The 14,870-nt window shown below is 51.6% G+C and overlaps 2 protein-coding genes across 6 annotated transcripts in view; one reads left to right on the top strand and one right to left on the bottom strand.

Moving 5' to 3' along the window:
* Window positions 1-923: 923 nt before the first annotated feature.
* Window positions 924-14,870, bottom strand: part of DLG5 (discs large MAGUK scaffold protein 5) — a 137,457-nt gene continuing 123,510 nt past the window's right edge. For all 5 annotated transcript variants that reach the window (XM_055275587.2, XM_055275588.2, XM_055275592.2 and 2 more), the window contains 5 exons: window positions 7,565-7,708; window positions 7,174-7,301; window positions 5,961-6,070; window positions 5,120-5,229; window positions 924-2,688 (listed from right to left, as the gene is read on the bottom strand). In XM_055275587.2, the coding sequence (XP_055131562.1) occupies window positions 2,585-2,688; window positions 5,120-5,229; window positions 5,961-6,070; window positions 7,174-7,301; window positions 7,565-7,708 (596 nt within the window). In that variant the 3' untranslated portion in view covers window positions 924-2,584. The remainder of the gene's footprint in view (window positions 2,689-5,119; window positions 5,230-5,960; window positions 6,071-7,173; window positions 7,302-7,564; window positions 7,709-14,870) is intronic.
* On the top strand, window positions 3,546-4,507 carry LOC129480973 (small ribosomal subunit protein uS5-like). The gene has a single exon (XM_055275638.2). It carries the CDS (start codon window positions 3,561-3,563, stop codon window positions 4,440-4,442), a length of 882 nt encoding a protein of 293 aa, XP_055131613.1. The 5' UTR covers window positions 3,546-3,560; the 3' UTR covers window positions 4,443-4,507.

Raw genomic sequence — 14,870 nt, 5'->3', positions numbered from 1 at the left:
CAACGAGAGCAAAACTCCGTCTCAAAAAATATATATATCGATGGCGCTGCTGCCCACTCTGAGGATGGCGCGGGGTGTGGGCTGTCAAGGAGGCACAGACAGGCCCTGTCCCTACGGACACAAGGGCCCACTCCAACTACCAGAGCCCCACACAGCTCTGTGACACCCCGTAGCCACAGGTGAGATCAAGACTGCAGGGCCACGGTGGAACTTTACCCAGCAGGAAATGATGAGGGAGGCATCCACACCAGTCTGCCCCCACCAGCCTGGCCACCAGTGCAGTGTGAGTGAGGCTTCTGGAGAACATTCTGCCCCCAGCCCCTCCAAGAAAAAGGATCAGAGAAGGAGGGCTCTGCTCTGCCCCAGGCCTCAACCTAGCTTCCTGCAGCTAAAGGCCCAGCCTCCCAACTTCCTCATCACCCTGCAACACGGAGTTCAGGCCCACGTGGACTGTTCTGAGAGTCCAGCAATGCTGGGTGATCTCCCAGTGTGATGCTGTCAGGTACCACAAAGCAGCCCCCAAGCAGGTGGGGCCATTCCCAGCCGGGGGCCCCAGACAGGGCCCTGACTGAGAATGCTGCCCAGAGCACTCAGCTCACTCCCTTTTGCTTCTCCCAAGCCTGCAGCATTGAATGTGAGGGCCAGAGGGCAGGCTCTGGGTCTCACACAGATGGGCAGCCTGGCTGCAGTCACCAGCTCATGCCACACTGGACAGATGGGTGGCAGGGAAGGGGAGGAAGGAGTGAGAGAGAGGCTGATGCAGCTGGTAGCAGGGACTGCGAATTGTCATGTGAGCCAGAAAGAACCTACACATCAGCCCACTCCAGCTATGCGCTGCAGAGGAGAAGCTGTCTCAAGTTTAGAAATACAGGAAAGCTGACCGACTAGGAAAAGATTAAAAACTCGCATCTTCAAACACAACCTTACAGAAATTGACCTTTATTTGTTGTACTAAAACTTGTTTAACTTTTGATACAAAGTAACATTTTAGTACAGAAAATCCCAGTCTGTCAGCTCAGTACCTGTCTGTGCACACTGTACCATCTCAGTCCCACTCTGCCTGCAACTTAGAAAACAGCCCCTACCCCCAGAGGGTCTGCGAGTTAATACCTTGAGAATAGTCTACAGTTTTTCATAGTTTGTCTGAGCTAGAAAACTTGTACCTGTAAAACAAAGGACAGCATTGAGGACTGAAACTTGTCTCTTTTTTGAACAACTGTGCAAGAAAATATATCCCTTTTTAAAAAACATCAGTTATGACTAAACTACAATCTAGTGTCTAGAATTACAAAGAATAAAATGAAATCAAGGATTTCTCACTAGTAAAATGAAATGTTAGGAACAGTATTAAAATATAGGTCCTACCCCAATGACACTTACACAGAGCCCAGTACAGTACCTATTATTAACAGGACGCACAGCTTAAGGAGGAACCACATCAAATCTTCAGCCAGACATATCCAGCCTCAGAAGTGCAAAAAAAAAAAAAAAAAAAAAAGCCCCCAAACGAAGACACCCACATTGAGTAAGGTGCATGCCGTGAGTGCTGTAACCAAGATTAAAAAGACCTCAGTTTTTCTTTTTAGACTGTTGATAGTGACAACAATAACCATTATGCTTCCTCTAAAAGCTCTCAATTCAATGTTTGAAACATGAATGTTTTCATATCAAAAAGAACTGATGTACCTGCCACCCTCTAAAAAGTTTAAGAATTACCCTGCAAACATTGCACTGATGAAGGCTGTCATGACTTACAGAGCCTAAGGAGGACCCAATGGCAGGCATCAGCACAGCTGACCACCACCTGGACCCCACCGCAGCCCTGCCCACGCCGCTCTCATGGAGCAGACACACTGCTCAAGTAATAAGCACAGATGGAGGAGAAACGAGAGGCTGTGGAAGGCAGGAGAGAAAGGCCGAGAGACGAGTTTGTAAGAATGCCAAAGTCACCTTCCCCAGTGCGGGAGGAAAATGCCAAAGGCACTGGTTCTGCTGCCACAGGCAGTCTGAGCACCTGGAGTTGTGACGTCCTTCCAGGAGAGGTGCCACCAAGGAGCAGGAGGTTTGTCAAAGCTCTGGTCCCACCAACAAGAACCTCCCAAAGCAAAGCAGCCCCCACTGAGGTTCCAAGGTCGTTTTGCTGAAGACGGGAACGAAACCAACACCAAAGCGACAGGGGGTTGACAGAGGGGGCAGGGGCTGGGCACCGGCAACATGGAGCCGTTCAAGTAAACATAAACCACCAAATACTTAGAAAAGGCTTGTAAACGAGTGATCCGAAAGGTTCTCTTTGCAGCATCTCTGATCAGCTGGCTAAAGAAAGGTGGGTGCTGAACCCGTCTTTAGTGTTATCTGTTTTGTGTTAAAGCACACGTGTGACAGGGGCAGAGTGTGTGGGCCTGGGCCTGGATCGCACGCAGCCATGGCCCTCTGTCTACAAAGGAGGTGCTTCTGGGTCCTGGTTCCGGATCCTTCCCCTGCATGTTCATAGACAGACAGACTTCTACTTTCAGTCGCTAGAAAAGAGCTGAGCCCGGCGTCCCCTCAGGTGGCCAGCTGCAGTCATCCACAGCACAGCATTCTCCTAGAGTGGGCAGGCTGGAATCCACAGGACTTTATTTTGTTCTTGATTGACCATTGCCAAGATCTGAGTGCAAATGCTTGACAGGGCTCCTCCCTGGATGACCCCTGCAAAAGAGCCCCCCAGACACATGTCATTCAGCTCGGAGTAAGACCCCAGGTTTGAGGCAAGGCAGTACAGCTTGCACTCTTTCTACTATGTGGCTGTCTGCTTTGTGCTCCTTGGCACTCTGCTCCATCCCCACCTGACTCCTTCACCAGAAAGAAATTGGGAAAGAAAATTGCCCCTCTTGAGTTGATCATTCATATGTAAACTGCCCACCCCACTGCAGTTAACACCCTGGGTTGGGTTTGCGATGGTTGGGGGAATCCCAGGGCATCAGAAAGAAGTTTAGAGGACATGTGGTGGTGGTCTAATCATTAGCAGGATTCTGCAGGAAACTACGAGTTTAAGGAGCCAGATAGCTCATGGCCAAGAGGAGAGTCACAGCAATATGATGACTCCAACTTGGGCCAGCCCTGTACTATAGGAGTTTGACACAGGGGTCTATAGACACCAGGCCAGGGGTACTCCAGTGTGCTCCACATAACAGCACCTGGACACAAACCAAGCCCCCACCTCAACAAGGCACGCTCAGAAATTGACAGTGAGTGTTTAGAAACTGCTATGGAAATGGGACATCGTAATTTTATGTCTGTTGAATCTAACACGAAAAAAACAGAGCTCACCTTTTGCAAGATTTAGAGTTTTAAATTTTCATCTCTCTAGGAATTGTCAGTGTATTTGGCTAAATACCAGTCTGTGAGGAATTGGAAATGAAAGTTCACACACACACACACACACACACAGGCATGCACACCTGCACATGCACATACCTACACACACACGGGCACCAAGCCCAGGTCCCTGGACTAGATCATAACACTCTCCACAATGCAATTAGAATCCCTGTCCCACTTCTCTTCCGAGAAAACACCAAATGGCGGATGATGCCGGTGCAACGGGGGGACCCGGAGGCCCTGGTGGCCCTGGGTTGGGGAACCGTGGTGGCTTCCGCGGAGGTTTCGGCAGTGGCATCCGGGGCCGGGGTCGCGGCCGTGGACGGGGCCGGGGCCGAGGCCACGGAGCTTGCAGAGGCAAGGCCGAGGATAAGGAGTGGATGCCCGTCACCAAGTTGGGCCGCTTGGTCAAGGACATGAAGATCAAGTCCCTGGAGGAGATCTATCTCTTTTCCCTGCCCATTAAGGAATCAGAGATCATTGACTTTTTCCTGGGGGCCTCTCTCAAGGATGAGGTTTTGAAGATTACGCCAGTGCAGAAGCAGACCCGTGCCGGCCAGCACACCAGGTTCAAGGCGTTTGTTGCTATCGGGGACTACAATGGCCACGTCGGTCTGGGTGTTAAGTGCTCCAAGGAGGTGGCCACCGCCATCCGTGGGGCCACCATCCTGGCCAAGCTCTCCATTGTCCCCGTGCACAGAGGCTACTGGGGGAACAAGATCGGCAAGCCCCACACCGTCCCTTGCAAGGCGACAGGCCGCTGTGGCTCTGTGCTGGTGCGCCTCATCCCTGCACCCAGGGGCACTGGCATCGTCTCTGCACCTGTGCCTAAGAAGCTGCTCATGATGGCTGGTATCTATGACTGCTATACCTCAGCCCGGGGCTGCACTGCCACCCTGGGCAACTTCGCCAAGGCCACCTTTGATGCCATTTCTAAGACCTACAGCTACCTGACCCCCGACCTCTGGAAGGAGACTGTATTTACCAAGTCTCCCTATCAAGAATTCACTGACCACCTCGTCAAGACCCACACCAGAGTCTCCGTGCAGCGGACCCAGGCTCCAGCTGTGGCTACAACATAGGGTTTTTATATAAGAAAAATAAAGTGAATTAAGCGTGAAAAAAAAAAAAAAAAGAATCCCTGTCCCATCCTCTGTGACTGCAAATGCTAATGCCTTGCAAATGACAGACTTTCCCAAAGAGGCTGAAGACCGGAAGGTAAAATAGAACCACACTTCACTGAGTTTGTTTCACTTTGAAGACCAGAGATGGTAAGGGGACAGCATTGTTTTTTTGTTTGTTTGTTTGTTTGTTTTGGGGGTGGGGGGTGGTTTGCCAAATCCCACTGCAAAATGGGACTGCCCTGGAGGGTGCCAGGGACAGGTGGGCCCCTAGCCTCCACTGCCCACACTGCTGGCACACTGGGGGCTGCTCCAGTCCCTGCCCTGCCTGGGGACACTGGCTGCACTAAACAGCACCTGTGCTATGAGACAGACCCACCACCGCACATGTGAAAATGAGCAGGCAAGCCAGGCAGGACCTGAGGCCAAGATCGGTGAGCTTAACATTCAACCTGTAAGAATCCTGACATTGGCCAGGGACTGCAATCTGAACACCTGACTTGTCAGTAATGTGCTCATGACAGCACTTGGGAGCATGTAGAAAGCGCGGGCTTCTCCATAGCTAAGAAAACTGCCTTGGGAAGCCTCTGCTTCCTTCCCTGCTGCCTGCTCCCTGCTCCAGGCCCATGCACACCTACCTGTGAAGTACCTGCTGTACTCCTGCTCAACCTTCTGCGCCGCCTCAAACTGCTCTTTGGAATGCCTCTGAGTCACCTTGTCCCTCAGGTAGATGGGGTCTCTCTGCTCCCTGTGGGGACAGCCAGACACCAGGTTGAGCACTGAGCCTACTTCAGGCCCTCTTTCCTTCCTCTGTCCAGGCTAACAGGGGCCCCATCGAGGCAGGGGTAGGCTGTGCGGGGAGGCCCCATGTGCTCCCCACATAAAGCACAGCAATAGCCTGCAGGCTGTTGGGGGAGCTCTGGGCAGATGGGGGAAGGAGGGCCCCTCAGCACACGCACTTGGAACAGATGCACCAGCAGCCCCCAGTGCAGGTCCCAGAAGCTCAGCAGCACAGAAAGGCAAAATGGAGCAGGGCCTTGGCGAGCCCTTGGCCCAACCAGCACAGGAGCCGAAGCTCAGTGAAGGCAACGGCTCCTGAGTCATGAGCCAGCTCGGGGCTGAGTGGGACTGTGCCCAGGCCACCGGCTCCCCTGCTCCTAAGCAGCATGTAGAGAGGAAAGGGGGCTGGGGCAGGAGACGGGAGCTGTGCAGACCAAGCTGGCCATGCCCAAAAAACAGTGGCAGCACCCAAATGGCGGAGGGGCACGGGGAAGGGGCTGTGCTTGGCTGACACCACCTCTGAGTAGGGGACAGGGCCAAGAGGTAAGGGTCATTTTCTACACGTACTGCCTATTTCAAGACCCATAGGCCCATCTCTCATTCCTCAACCCCCCACCCCAACACACCCTGCTCCCTACTTGGGCTCCCAGCCCCACCTGTGACAAGGCCCCAGCGGAGCCCAGGGGGCCAGTCACCTACTTGATGTGCTTGGCGCTCTTGTAGTGGATGAAGATGACAATGGGGTAGATGTGCATGTGGTGGAGCCGCTCAATAGCGTGCGGAGCAATGTCCAGGAGGCAGTGTCGGTTCTGGGGGTAGGGGGTGCAGAGTGAGCCCTGGTGGGCAGTGAGGGGCAGCCAGCCCCCTATCCTGCCACCAGCAGTACCCACCTCACCTCACAGGGCTCTACCCACAAACAAGGCAATAAAGCCACATGGTGCACCATGGGGAAACCATACCCACGAAACTCCCAACAAACCTCACTCACTGTGAGGAAGGCCAAGGCTGGGAGCCAGGGCTTAGGGGGCTGGGGGGGTTGGCCAGCCCAACTCCAAACTTCCTTTCCCGCCTTTGACCAGATACAGGGACCTTCTGAAAGCCCTGCCCCGCCCTAGCCTCTGAAGCCTTATTTTTGCCAGACTGAGCGAATGAAGAGCCAGAGTCTGGTGAGCCTTTGTGTGGCTGGGACTGAAGTACGTCTGCTGTGTCTGTCGTCCCAGGCCTCCAGGTGGAGTGCAGGCCCGTGTACTCCCAACCCCTAGATGCTCCACCGGGGCGTTCCCCCCATACAGTTTGCCCACTTTCAGCAGTGAGAAGCCAACACCGTCATCTAACAGAGAAGGAAAGCAAAGCCCAGCGAGCGAGCTGAGCAGCCTGGAGAAATGGAGCCCAAGGAGCGGCTGTGTCCTCGGACTCCGAGTGTTTGCCCCGCCAGCACTCCCCACAGACGTCCCCGCCCTCGTGCTGCCTAGGATGTTCAAAGGCACCAAGAGACATAGCCCTTTTAGGGGCAGGGACCCGGAGAGAAGGCACGTTCCTGTCCCCAGAAGGTGCATGTGAAATTGTTCGGCACATGCATTTTGGGGACCCCGTTCTGGGATGCCCTGTGAGAGGCCTTTTCGCAGAGCTCAATACTCTCATCAGAGATGAGACTCCCCCCACCCGCCAGAGAGGGAGACGGGGCGGCACACACACAGGAGAACTCCTCCACCCCCGCCAAGGGATGTGCTTGCAGAAACACACAGCAGCCATGAGGGCAAGCCCAGGCACAGGTGAACTCAGACTAACACAACACGGTGGGCTCACTGAAGGTCTAAGCCGCTGGGGCAGAGGATCATGGACCAGGGGCCTAGACCTGTGCACAGGGGGTCTAATACTGGATGCCTAATCCTCAGACTGCAGCCCTGGGTACCTTTTCTGTGATCTCCTTTATTGACGCCACAGTGGTCACATCGAAATGACCGCTTCTCCGCTTATAGTCGACAAACAGGCAATCTTTGACACCCCGCTCAATGGCCTGCTGGGAGGCCTTCATCACCTCTGCAAAGCACAGACACAGGAAATCAGGGAGCCCCAGGCCCTGCTGAACCCCAGCAGAGGGAGCAGGGGAAGAACACTGCTCAGCAGCTGTCAGTAACCCAGTCCTGTTGTGCATGAATCTGACCCATGTCAGGAGGCTTCTGGAACACTGTGAAATCCGCCCCCCGGTGCTGCTGCCCACTGTGCACAGCTGGGCAGGCAGGTGGACAGGGACATGGAGACAAAGAGCCCAGTAGGCACAGAGGGTGCCCCCTGCCCCTTACCAAGGGGACATCTGCAGAACTTGCCAGGCGCCTCATTCACCAGCATCTCCTTCACCACGTCCAGCAAAGGCCCCAGAATCAGGACAGGCCTCAGAGCGGTGCAGTCCACCTTCTGGACCTGCTGATAGGCCAGGCTCACCGAATCTGAGGGAGAGAGAGCAGCAGCGTCACGGACCCAGCTTGGAGCGGAGGACCTGAGTGGGGCTGGGGAACCCCACTCCCTGACCTTGCCCACTCTTGTTTGCCTGGGACTCCCCCAGCTTCAGCACTGAAAATCTCATGTCCCTGGCACTACCGGGCATCATCACCCCTGGAGTCCAGCATGAGCACCCCTCATGCCCTCTGTGAACACCAGAGGCAGCTGGTCTCAACCACTCATCCCAGAGCTTCCTTCTGCTCTGATTTTTCCTTGTGGGTCGACGCCTGCTTCCCCTGCCCCATCTCTATTCTCCTCTGTTCTCTGGCAAGGCAGCCTCTGGGGTTTGGCAGGTAGAGCTTCCACTCCCCAGGAAGGTATGGTCAGTGTAACCCAGACGTGCCCAGTGACAGAGGTGAGGCCTCCCCCATCTGCACGGCTAGAACGGGTGAATGCTGTGAGCCAGCTCTGGCCATGCAGTTGAGGATAACCCTTAAGAAATGGCAGAGGCACAAGATGGAAGGGACCTGGGTCCTGGATGATCCTCAGAACGCAATTGCCTCTCCCACATCAACCACAGCTCAGACTTGTACATGACAGAGAAATAAACTGCCCATTATGCTTAAGCCACTGTTATTTGGTTTCAGTTAAAGCAGTCAAACCAATATCCTAGTTGATACATGCAGTAAACCTCCCCTTGCACCAAATGAATAAAGTCCTTGCAGGGAAATACGGTCTAAAACCCAGCAAGATCTTCCTGGCGTCTCCCTGGTATAAGTCGCTGTGCTGGAATCTCAGAAACATAATAAAGAATAGAACACAGAGTTCCTGCCATTAAAAAGCACACACTTTAGGTAGAGTCACAACAGAGCAACACATGAACAGCAAGACAGCACGCAAGAGCTGCCTGGCAATTCCAGGAGCGGCAGGCTTCAGTAGACACTGTGGCTGGATGACAGGGTGAAGAGACCACTTGGGCAGGCCCAGGAAGGAAGTGGGATGAGAGCGATGTCTCCGGAAAGAGCAGGGCAAGAGGGTGAGTATGGAGGTGATGGGGAGGGCAGAGCACAAGATGACAGCAGGCTTGGGAGGAAGGGTCCATGAGAGGCTCGGCCTGGAGGGATCTGTACGCATACACAGAGCAAGGAGTGACTGCAGAGCAGGCAAGGGGACCAGGAGGCAGAAGGCTCAGGAGAACACAAGCACAGTGCCAGCTGCAGCAGCGGGCTCCATGAAGACCAACCTGTGGGCAAACTCAGGGGGAGTAAGTAAAGTCTCTCCTCTTCTCTTGCCCTGTCCCTGTGTGTGTGTTTTTTAGAAGTGATCACTGCTGGGCATGGTGGCTCACGTCTGTAATCCCAGCACTTTGGGAGGCTGAGGCAGGTAGATTGCTTGAGGTCAGGAGTTTGAGACCAGCCTGGCCAATAAGGCAAGACCCCGTCTCTACCAAATATACAAAAATTAGCCCGGTGTGCTCGCGCACACCTGTAATCCCAGCTACTCGGGAGGCTGAACCACAACAATCACTTGAACCCAGGAGGCGGAGGTTGCAGTGAGCCGAGACTGCACCACTGTACTCCAGCCTGGGCAACAGAGCAAGACTAGATCTCAATAAAAATAAATAAATAAATAATAAAACTGAACATTATCCACATACATCCACAGAGTCTTTTACACAGCACTTCCTAACTTGGTGACCAGCAGCTCTGTTGTTTAAAACTGGAGGAGGGTTTGGTGGTCACATTCACCACCTTGGAACCCCATGTGGTTCTGAGTGAAGGCTCTGAGGAGGGGTCACGGGGCAAAGAACTTCCTCCAAGAGGAGTTTACATAAACAAATCCTTTCTGTAACAAATCTGAACCTCACGGATAAGGCCAGCACTGCTCTCTGATACCCCTTCCCCAACCCCAGTCCCCACTGGCCTTCTTGAAGGTAACCACTATTATGAGCTGGAAGTGTATCCTAGTTCTTCTTATAAGCTGATTTTTATATGCTAAAGAAAACCTAGAATATATATTGTTTAAGTGTGCCTGTGGATACTTTATAACTCACTCCTTGTCCGGGGCTGTGTTTCTGGGAGGCATCCCTGGTGATTCGTCGTGGGCCTCTCTGCTCCTTTTGGGCATCCCATGAACACTTACTTTGCATCAACTTATCCACTTGCCTGCTGATGGACACTACGTCACCATTCCCTCCATTTACTGGTATAAGAATCATATTCTCAAATTATGGCACAGTCGCTGTAGGGCGGAATTCAATATAGGGCTTAAAAGAATGGTTTGGAAGAATATTACTGAGATGGGAAGATGCTAACAATATGACAGTGGAAATATCTGGATGAAAACAGTATAATGCAGTGTAATCCCAGTTTTGTTGTATTAAGTAAAAAACTGGTAAGAAATACATTAAAATGTTAATGGTTAAAAAAAAAACATATTCTCCCTTAATGACTATTAACATTCCACACTGTGGGGTACCAATTTAGGAGATTCCTGTTCTTCCCTGACAATCTTCTTTGTCAGATGTCCTCACAATTACAGAATTGTAAGACCAGACAGCATCTTATGAGTCACTGACTCCAACTGGAGAAGAAAAACAGCCTATCCAAGGTCACGGCTAATCAGAACACAGCAAAGGCATGGTCTTGGGGGTTCCAACCTTAGACCATACTGCAATGACTTTCTTTAAAAGGTGCTGTGGACTGAACTGTGTCCCCTCAACATTTATATGTTGAAGCCCTAAGCCCCAGTGTAACTACATTTGGAGACGGAGTCTTCAGGAGGTAAGTTAAATGAGGTCAGAAGTGCAAGGCCCTAATCTGATAGAACTGTGGCTTTTTAAGAGGAAGAGACACCAGAGATCTCTGTCTCCAACATGTGAGGACACAGCAAGGAGGCAACCGCGTACAAGGCAGGATGACAGCCCTCACCAGAACCAACCACACTGGCACCCAGGTCTCAGATTTCCAACCTCAAGAACTGTGAGAAAATGAATTGTTATTTAAGTCACCTAGTCGGTGGTATTGGTTTTTTGGTTTGTTTTTGTTTTTGAGATATGCTCTTGCTTTGTTGCCAGGCTGAAGTGGAGTGGCACAATCATAGCTCACTGCAGCACTGAACTCCTGGGCTTAGGTGATCCTCCAGCCTCAGCCTCCTGAGTAGCTGGGACTACAGGCACACGCCATCACACTTGATTAGTTTTTTAAAGTTTTTGTAGAGATGGGAGTCTTGCCATGTTGCCCAGGCTGGTCTCAAACTCCTGGCCTTCAAGCGATCCTCTTGCCTCAGCCTCCCAAAGTGCTGGGATTACAGGTGTGAGCTACCGTGCCCGGCCTGTGGTATTTGGTTACGGCAGCCCTAGCAGACTAAGATAAAAGGAAAACCAGTCCTCCATATATTCCTGAGACACTCCCACACAAGCCCCTAAAGGAGCAAGCATAAAGACATGCAGTGTCCTCTGGGTGGTGGAGAGTTGAGTCCACTTAGAAGACCATTGCAGGTGGGTGCACAATCAGCAGGGTGGGGGGTACCAGGGAGGCTATGCAACAGTTGGAAGCAACAAACTAAAGCAGGAATTCAAAACCCACTGTGCATTAGAATTACCTGGGATAACTTTTAAACTACTACACAGGGATTACCACTCCCAGGTATAATGGAACAGTTTGCAGCATCCCTTGGAGAACAACTAGAAAATCTGGGTAAAAAATGAGAAATATCTTTTTGAAGGCATCGTAGAGTGGCAGAGACAAGACAGGATTTGAGATGCCAAGATCCTGGAGAGAAGGAAACTGGAGTATTAGAAGCTGACATTCTACAGGCCTTTCCCCCTTCAGAGCAACTGGAGACTTCTAAAGTGAGAGTGAGGGGCAGAGAACCCAGGCAGAGGGCCGCTGATAAGGACTGAGAACCCAGGCACAGGGCCGCTGCTGAGGGCTGAGCACCCAGGCACAGGGCCGCTGCTGGGGGCCGAGCACCCAGGCACAGGGCCGCTGCTGGGGGCCGAGCACCCAGGCACAGGGCCGCTGCTGGGGGCCGAGCACCCAGGCACAGGGCCGCTGCTGAGGACTGAGAATCCAGGCACAGGGCCGCTGCTGGGGGCTGAGCACCCAGGCACAGGGCCGCTGCTGGGGGCTGAGCACCCAGGCACAGGGCCGCTGCTGGGGGCTGAGCACCCAGGCACAGGGCCGCTGCTGAGGGCTGAGAATCCAGGCACAGGGCCGCTGCTGGGGGCTGAGCACCCAGGCACAGGGCCGCTGCTGGGGGCTGAGCACCCAGGCACAGGGCCGCTGCTGAGGACTGAGAATCCAGGCACAGGGCCGCTGCTGGGGGCTGAGCACCCAGGCACAGGGCCGCTAAGGACTGAGAACCCACGAAAAGTTTCTGAAAATCTCCAAAGCAGGTGAGATCAAAACGGAGTTCAGGGCTGCCAGGACCTGGTGGGTCATGAGTCCAGAAGAAGGGAAAGGCAAAGAACTAAGTCTGCTATCACAGGTTTTCCCTTAACGCCATTTGCCAAATTCTTAAGCTGTGAAAAGCAAGAAGCTAAGCATCTAAGAAAGTCACTAAGACACTGAGCAGTGTTCCATGGCCTCCCAGTGCTGAAGAGTGAGAAACTGGAAGTCAAGGCTCCCTAGGGAAGAGCGGCCCTAGGGAACACCCCAGGATGGGACCACTGGTGGGCCACCCCCTAGGGTCAGGTTAACCACCAGCTGCACAAAAGCTGCAACCCAGCCTGAGGTCAGCTGAGTCTGTGGCTGGATCGAGGTGATCTGCGAGCAGCGGCTATCTCCAGAGCAGAGGGCAGACCCTCTCTGGAGGCTGGCAACATCACTCAGAGCCCCGAAAATCCCCTAAACATAACTTCTGACATCTCAATAAACAATAACCAGGCATATCATGGGATAGGACCAAGAAAACAAAGACCACAGAAAGAGACTCAGGGATGACCACACATGACAGTTACCAAACTCAGTCTTTACAAACATATGATTCAAGTATTTAAGAGGACAGGTGACAAGAGGGAAAGTCTCAGCAGAGAATTAAAGCCTGGTAAAAAAGAATCAAGTGGAAACTCTAGAATGATAAATAAAATACAATTTCTGAAGTAAGAACATAATGGATGCAACAGAAGAGTGGAATAATGAACAGGAAAAAAGAGTAGAAAACACCCAGTCTGGCTGAATCATGGAGAGAAAGAAAGAAGTGGAAAATACAGGGGAAAAAGAGCCCAGAAGACAGGAGACAGACAGGGTATCATTGAAGAACGAAAACCCCGAGGAGAGGCGAGGTCAGCACAGAAGCAATATGATATGAAAGAAACTGCGGCCAGGAATCTCCAAAACCGACCACACCACCAAGCTACAGATGTATAAAGTGCTAAGAACCTTCTGAGCAGGATAAACACAAAGAAAACCACATGGGGAAAGCATGGTATGGTAAGAAATTAAGAAGTTTCTTTCTGAGAAAGGAAGGCAGAGAAAACCCTACCCACACATGGTGGTGGACGGGTGGTGGCACTGCCTTCAGCACTGAGCCTGGAAAGATGACTTCTCACCAGCAATGAGTGTGGCAGGCTGACAAGTGTCCCCCAAAGACTGATTCACGTCCTAAGCCCCAGATCCCATGAGCATTACACCTTATGCAACGAAAGAAGCGATGATTCAGTTAAAGGCCTTGGCAGGAAGGGCTTTTCCTGGAGTATCTGGGTGGGTCCTAAATAAAACCCCATGGGTCCTCTGAGAGGCAGAGGGAGTTGAGAGAGAGACCCACGTGGAGGATGAGGTGACGTGAAGACGGAGCAGATAAGATTTGAAGATGACAGTGATGTGGCCACAGCAAAGGCTTGGCGGCAGCCACCAGAAGCTGGGAGGGGCAAGGAACAGGCTCTCTCCTCAAGCCCCGAGGGAGCGAAGGTTGGCCAACAATTTGACTGACCCAGTGGTCCTGAGTGTGGACTTCCGGCCTCCAGAACTGTGGGAGGATAAACCTGTGTGTTTGAAGCCACACAGTCTGTCGTAACTGGGTACAGCGGCCACAGGACTACTACACAAAGAGAGCCAGGGACCAGGAATGATATCTCTAAAGCACCCAAGTAAAACATCCACCAATCTAAAATTCTATATCCAGTGAGAATCTCCAAAAACGATATTAAAATGGACACTTTCAGGCACAAACACTGACAGGATGTGTCACCAAAAAACCTGCACTACAAGAAAAACATTTCTGCAAGTTGTTTAGCAGAAAGAAAACAAAATCAGAAGCACAAAACTGCAGGAAGGAATAAAGAGCAATGGAAATGTAAAAGGCAAAAACCGATGAATAACTGATGTGCAAATGGATAGACTGAGTCAGAGTTAAAGTATCTGTAGAATTAAAACAAGAAAAGTATGGCCGGGCGCAGTGCCTTGCGCCTGTAATCCCAGGCGCAGTGCCTTACACTTTGGGAGGCCAAGGTGGGCGGCTCACTTGAGGTCAGGAGTTTCAAGACCAGCCTGGCCAACATGGTGAAACACCGTCTCTACTAAAAATACAAAAATTAGCCAGATGTGGTGACAGGCACCTGTAATCCCAGCTACTCGGCAGGCTGAGGCAGGAAAATCGCTTGAACCTGGGAGGTGGAGGTTGCAGCGAGCCGAGATCGTACCACTGCGCTCCAGCCTGGGTGACAGAGCGAGATTCTGCCTCAAAAAATAAAATAATAATAAAATAAAATGAGAATAGTATCAAAGTTAGAAAATAGATAAATGGAGTTAGTGGTTTGATGTCTTAGAATTATCAGGGAAGTGGTCAAAGCAATGGTTTCTCTTAGCAGTAAGTCAAAGGTGCACGCTGTGAGGTCTATTTTAACCCCCAAAAGAATAAAATAGAAACAACTAAACACTAGTAGATGTGAGAGGATAATAGTAGATGATAGAGGGGCAGAATAAAACAAACACATGATTCATTTTTAAAAAGCAAGAAAGAAGGGACAAACATAAACGAGGTAGAATGAATAGAAAACAAACAGTAAGATGGGAAATGTCTATGTAATGGGGTAAATACTCTCGATGTAACAAGACTGCCACAGGGGTGTTCAGATTGTGGAAATTCCTCACACTGCTCACTTTTCTGTAAATGAATGTGTGCATTGCTGTACGTATGTTACACTTGGATAAAATTTTTAAAAAGACA

This window comes from Symphalangus syndactylus, chromosome 4, assembly GCF_028878055.3.
Source record: "Symphalangus syndactylus isolate Jambi chromosome 4, NHGRI_mSymSyn1-v2.1_pri, whole genome shotgun sequence".
Lineage (NCBI taxonomy): Eukaryota > Metazoa > Chordata > Mammalia > Primates > Hylobatidae > Symphalangus > Symphalangus syndactylus.
This window is presented reverse-complemented; position numbering and strand designations above follow the sequence as displayed.

Excerpts from the sequence above, each read along its gene's own strand:
- LOC129480973 (XM_055275638.2), top strand. The coding sequence starts at position 3,561 with ATGGCGGATGATGCCGGTGCAACGGGGGGACCCGGAGGCCCTGGTGGC.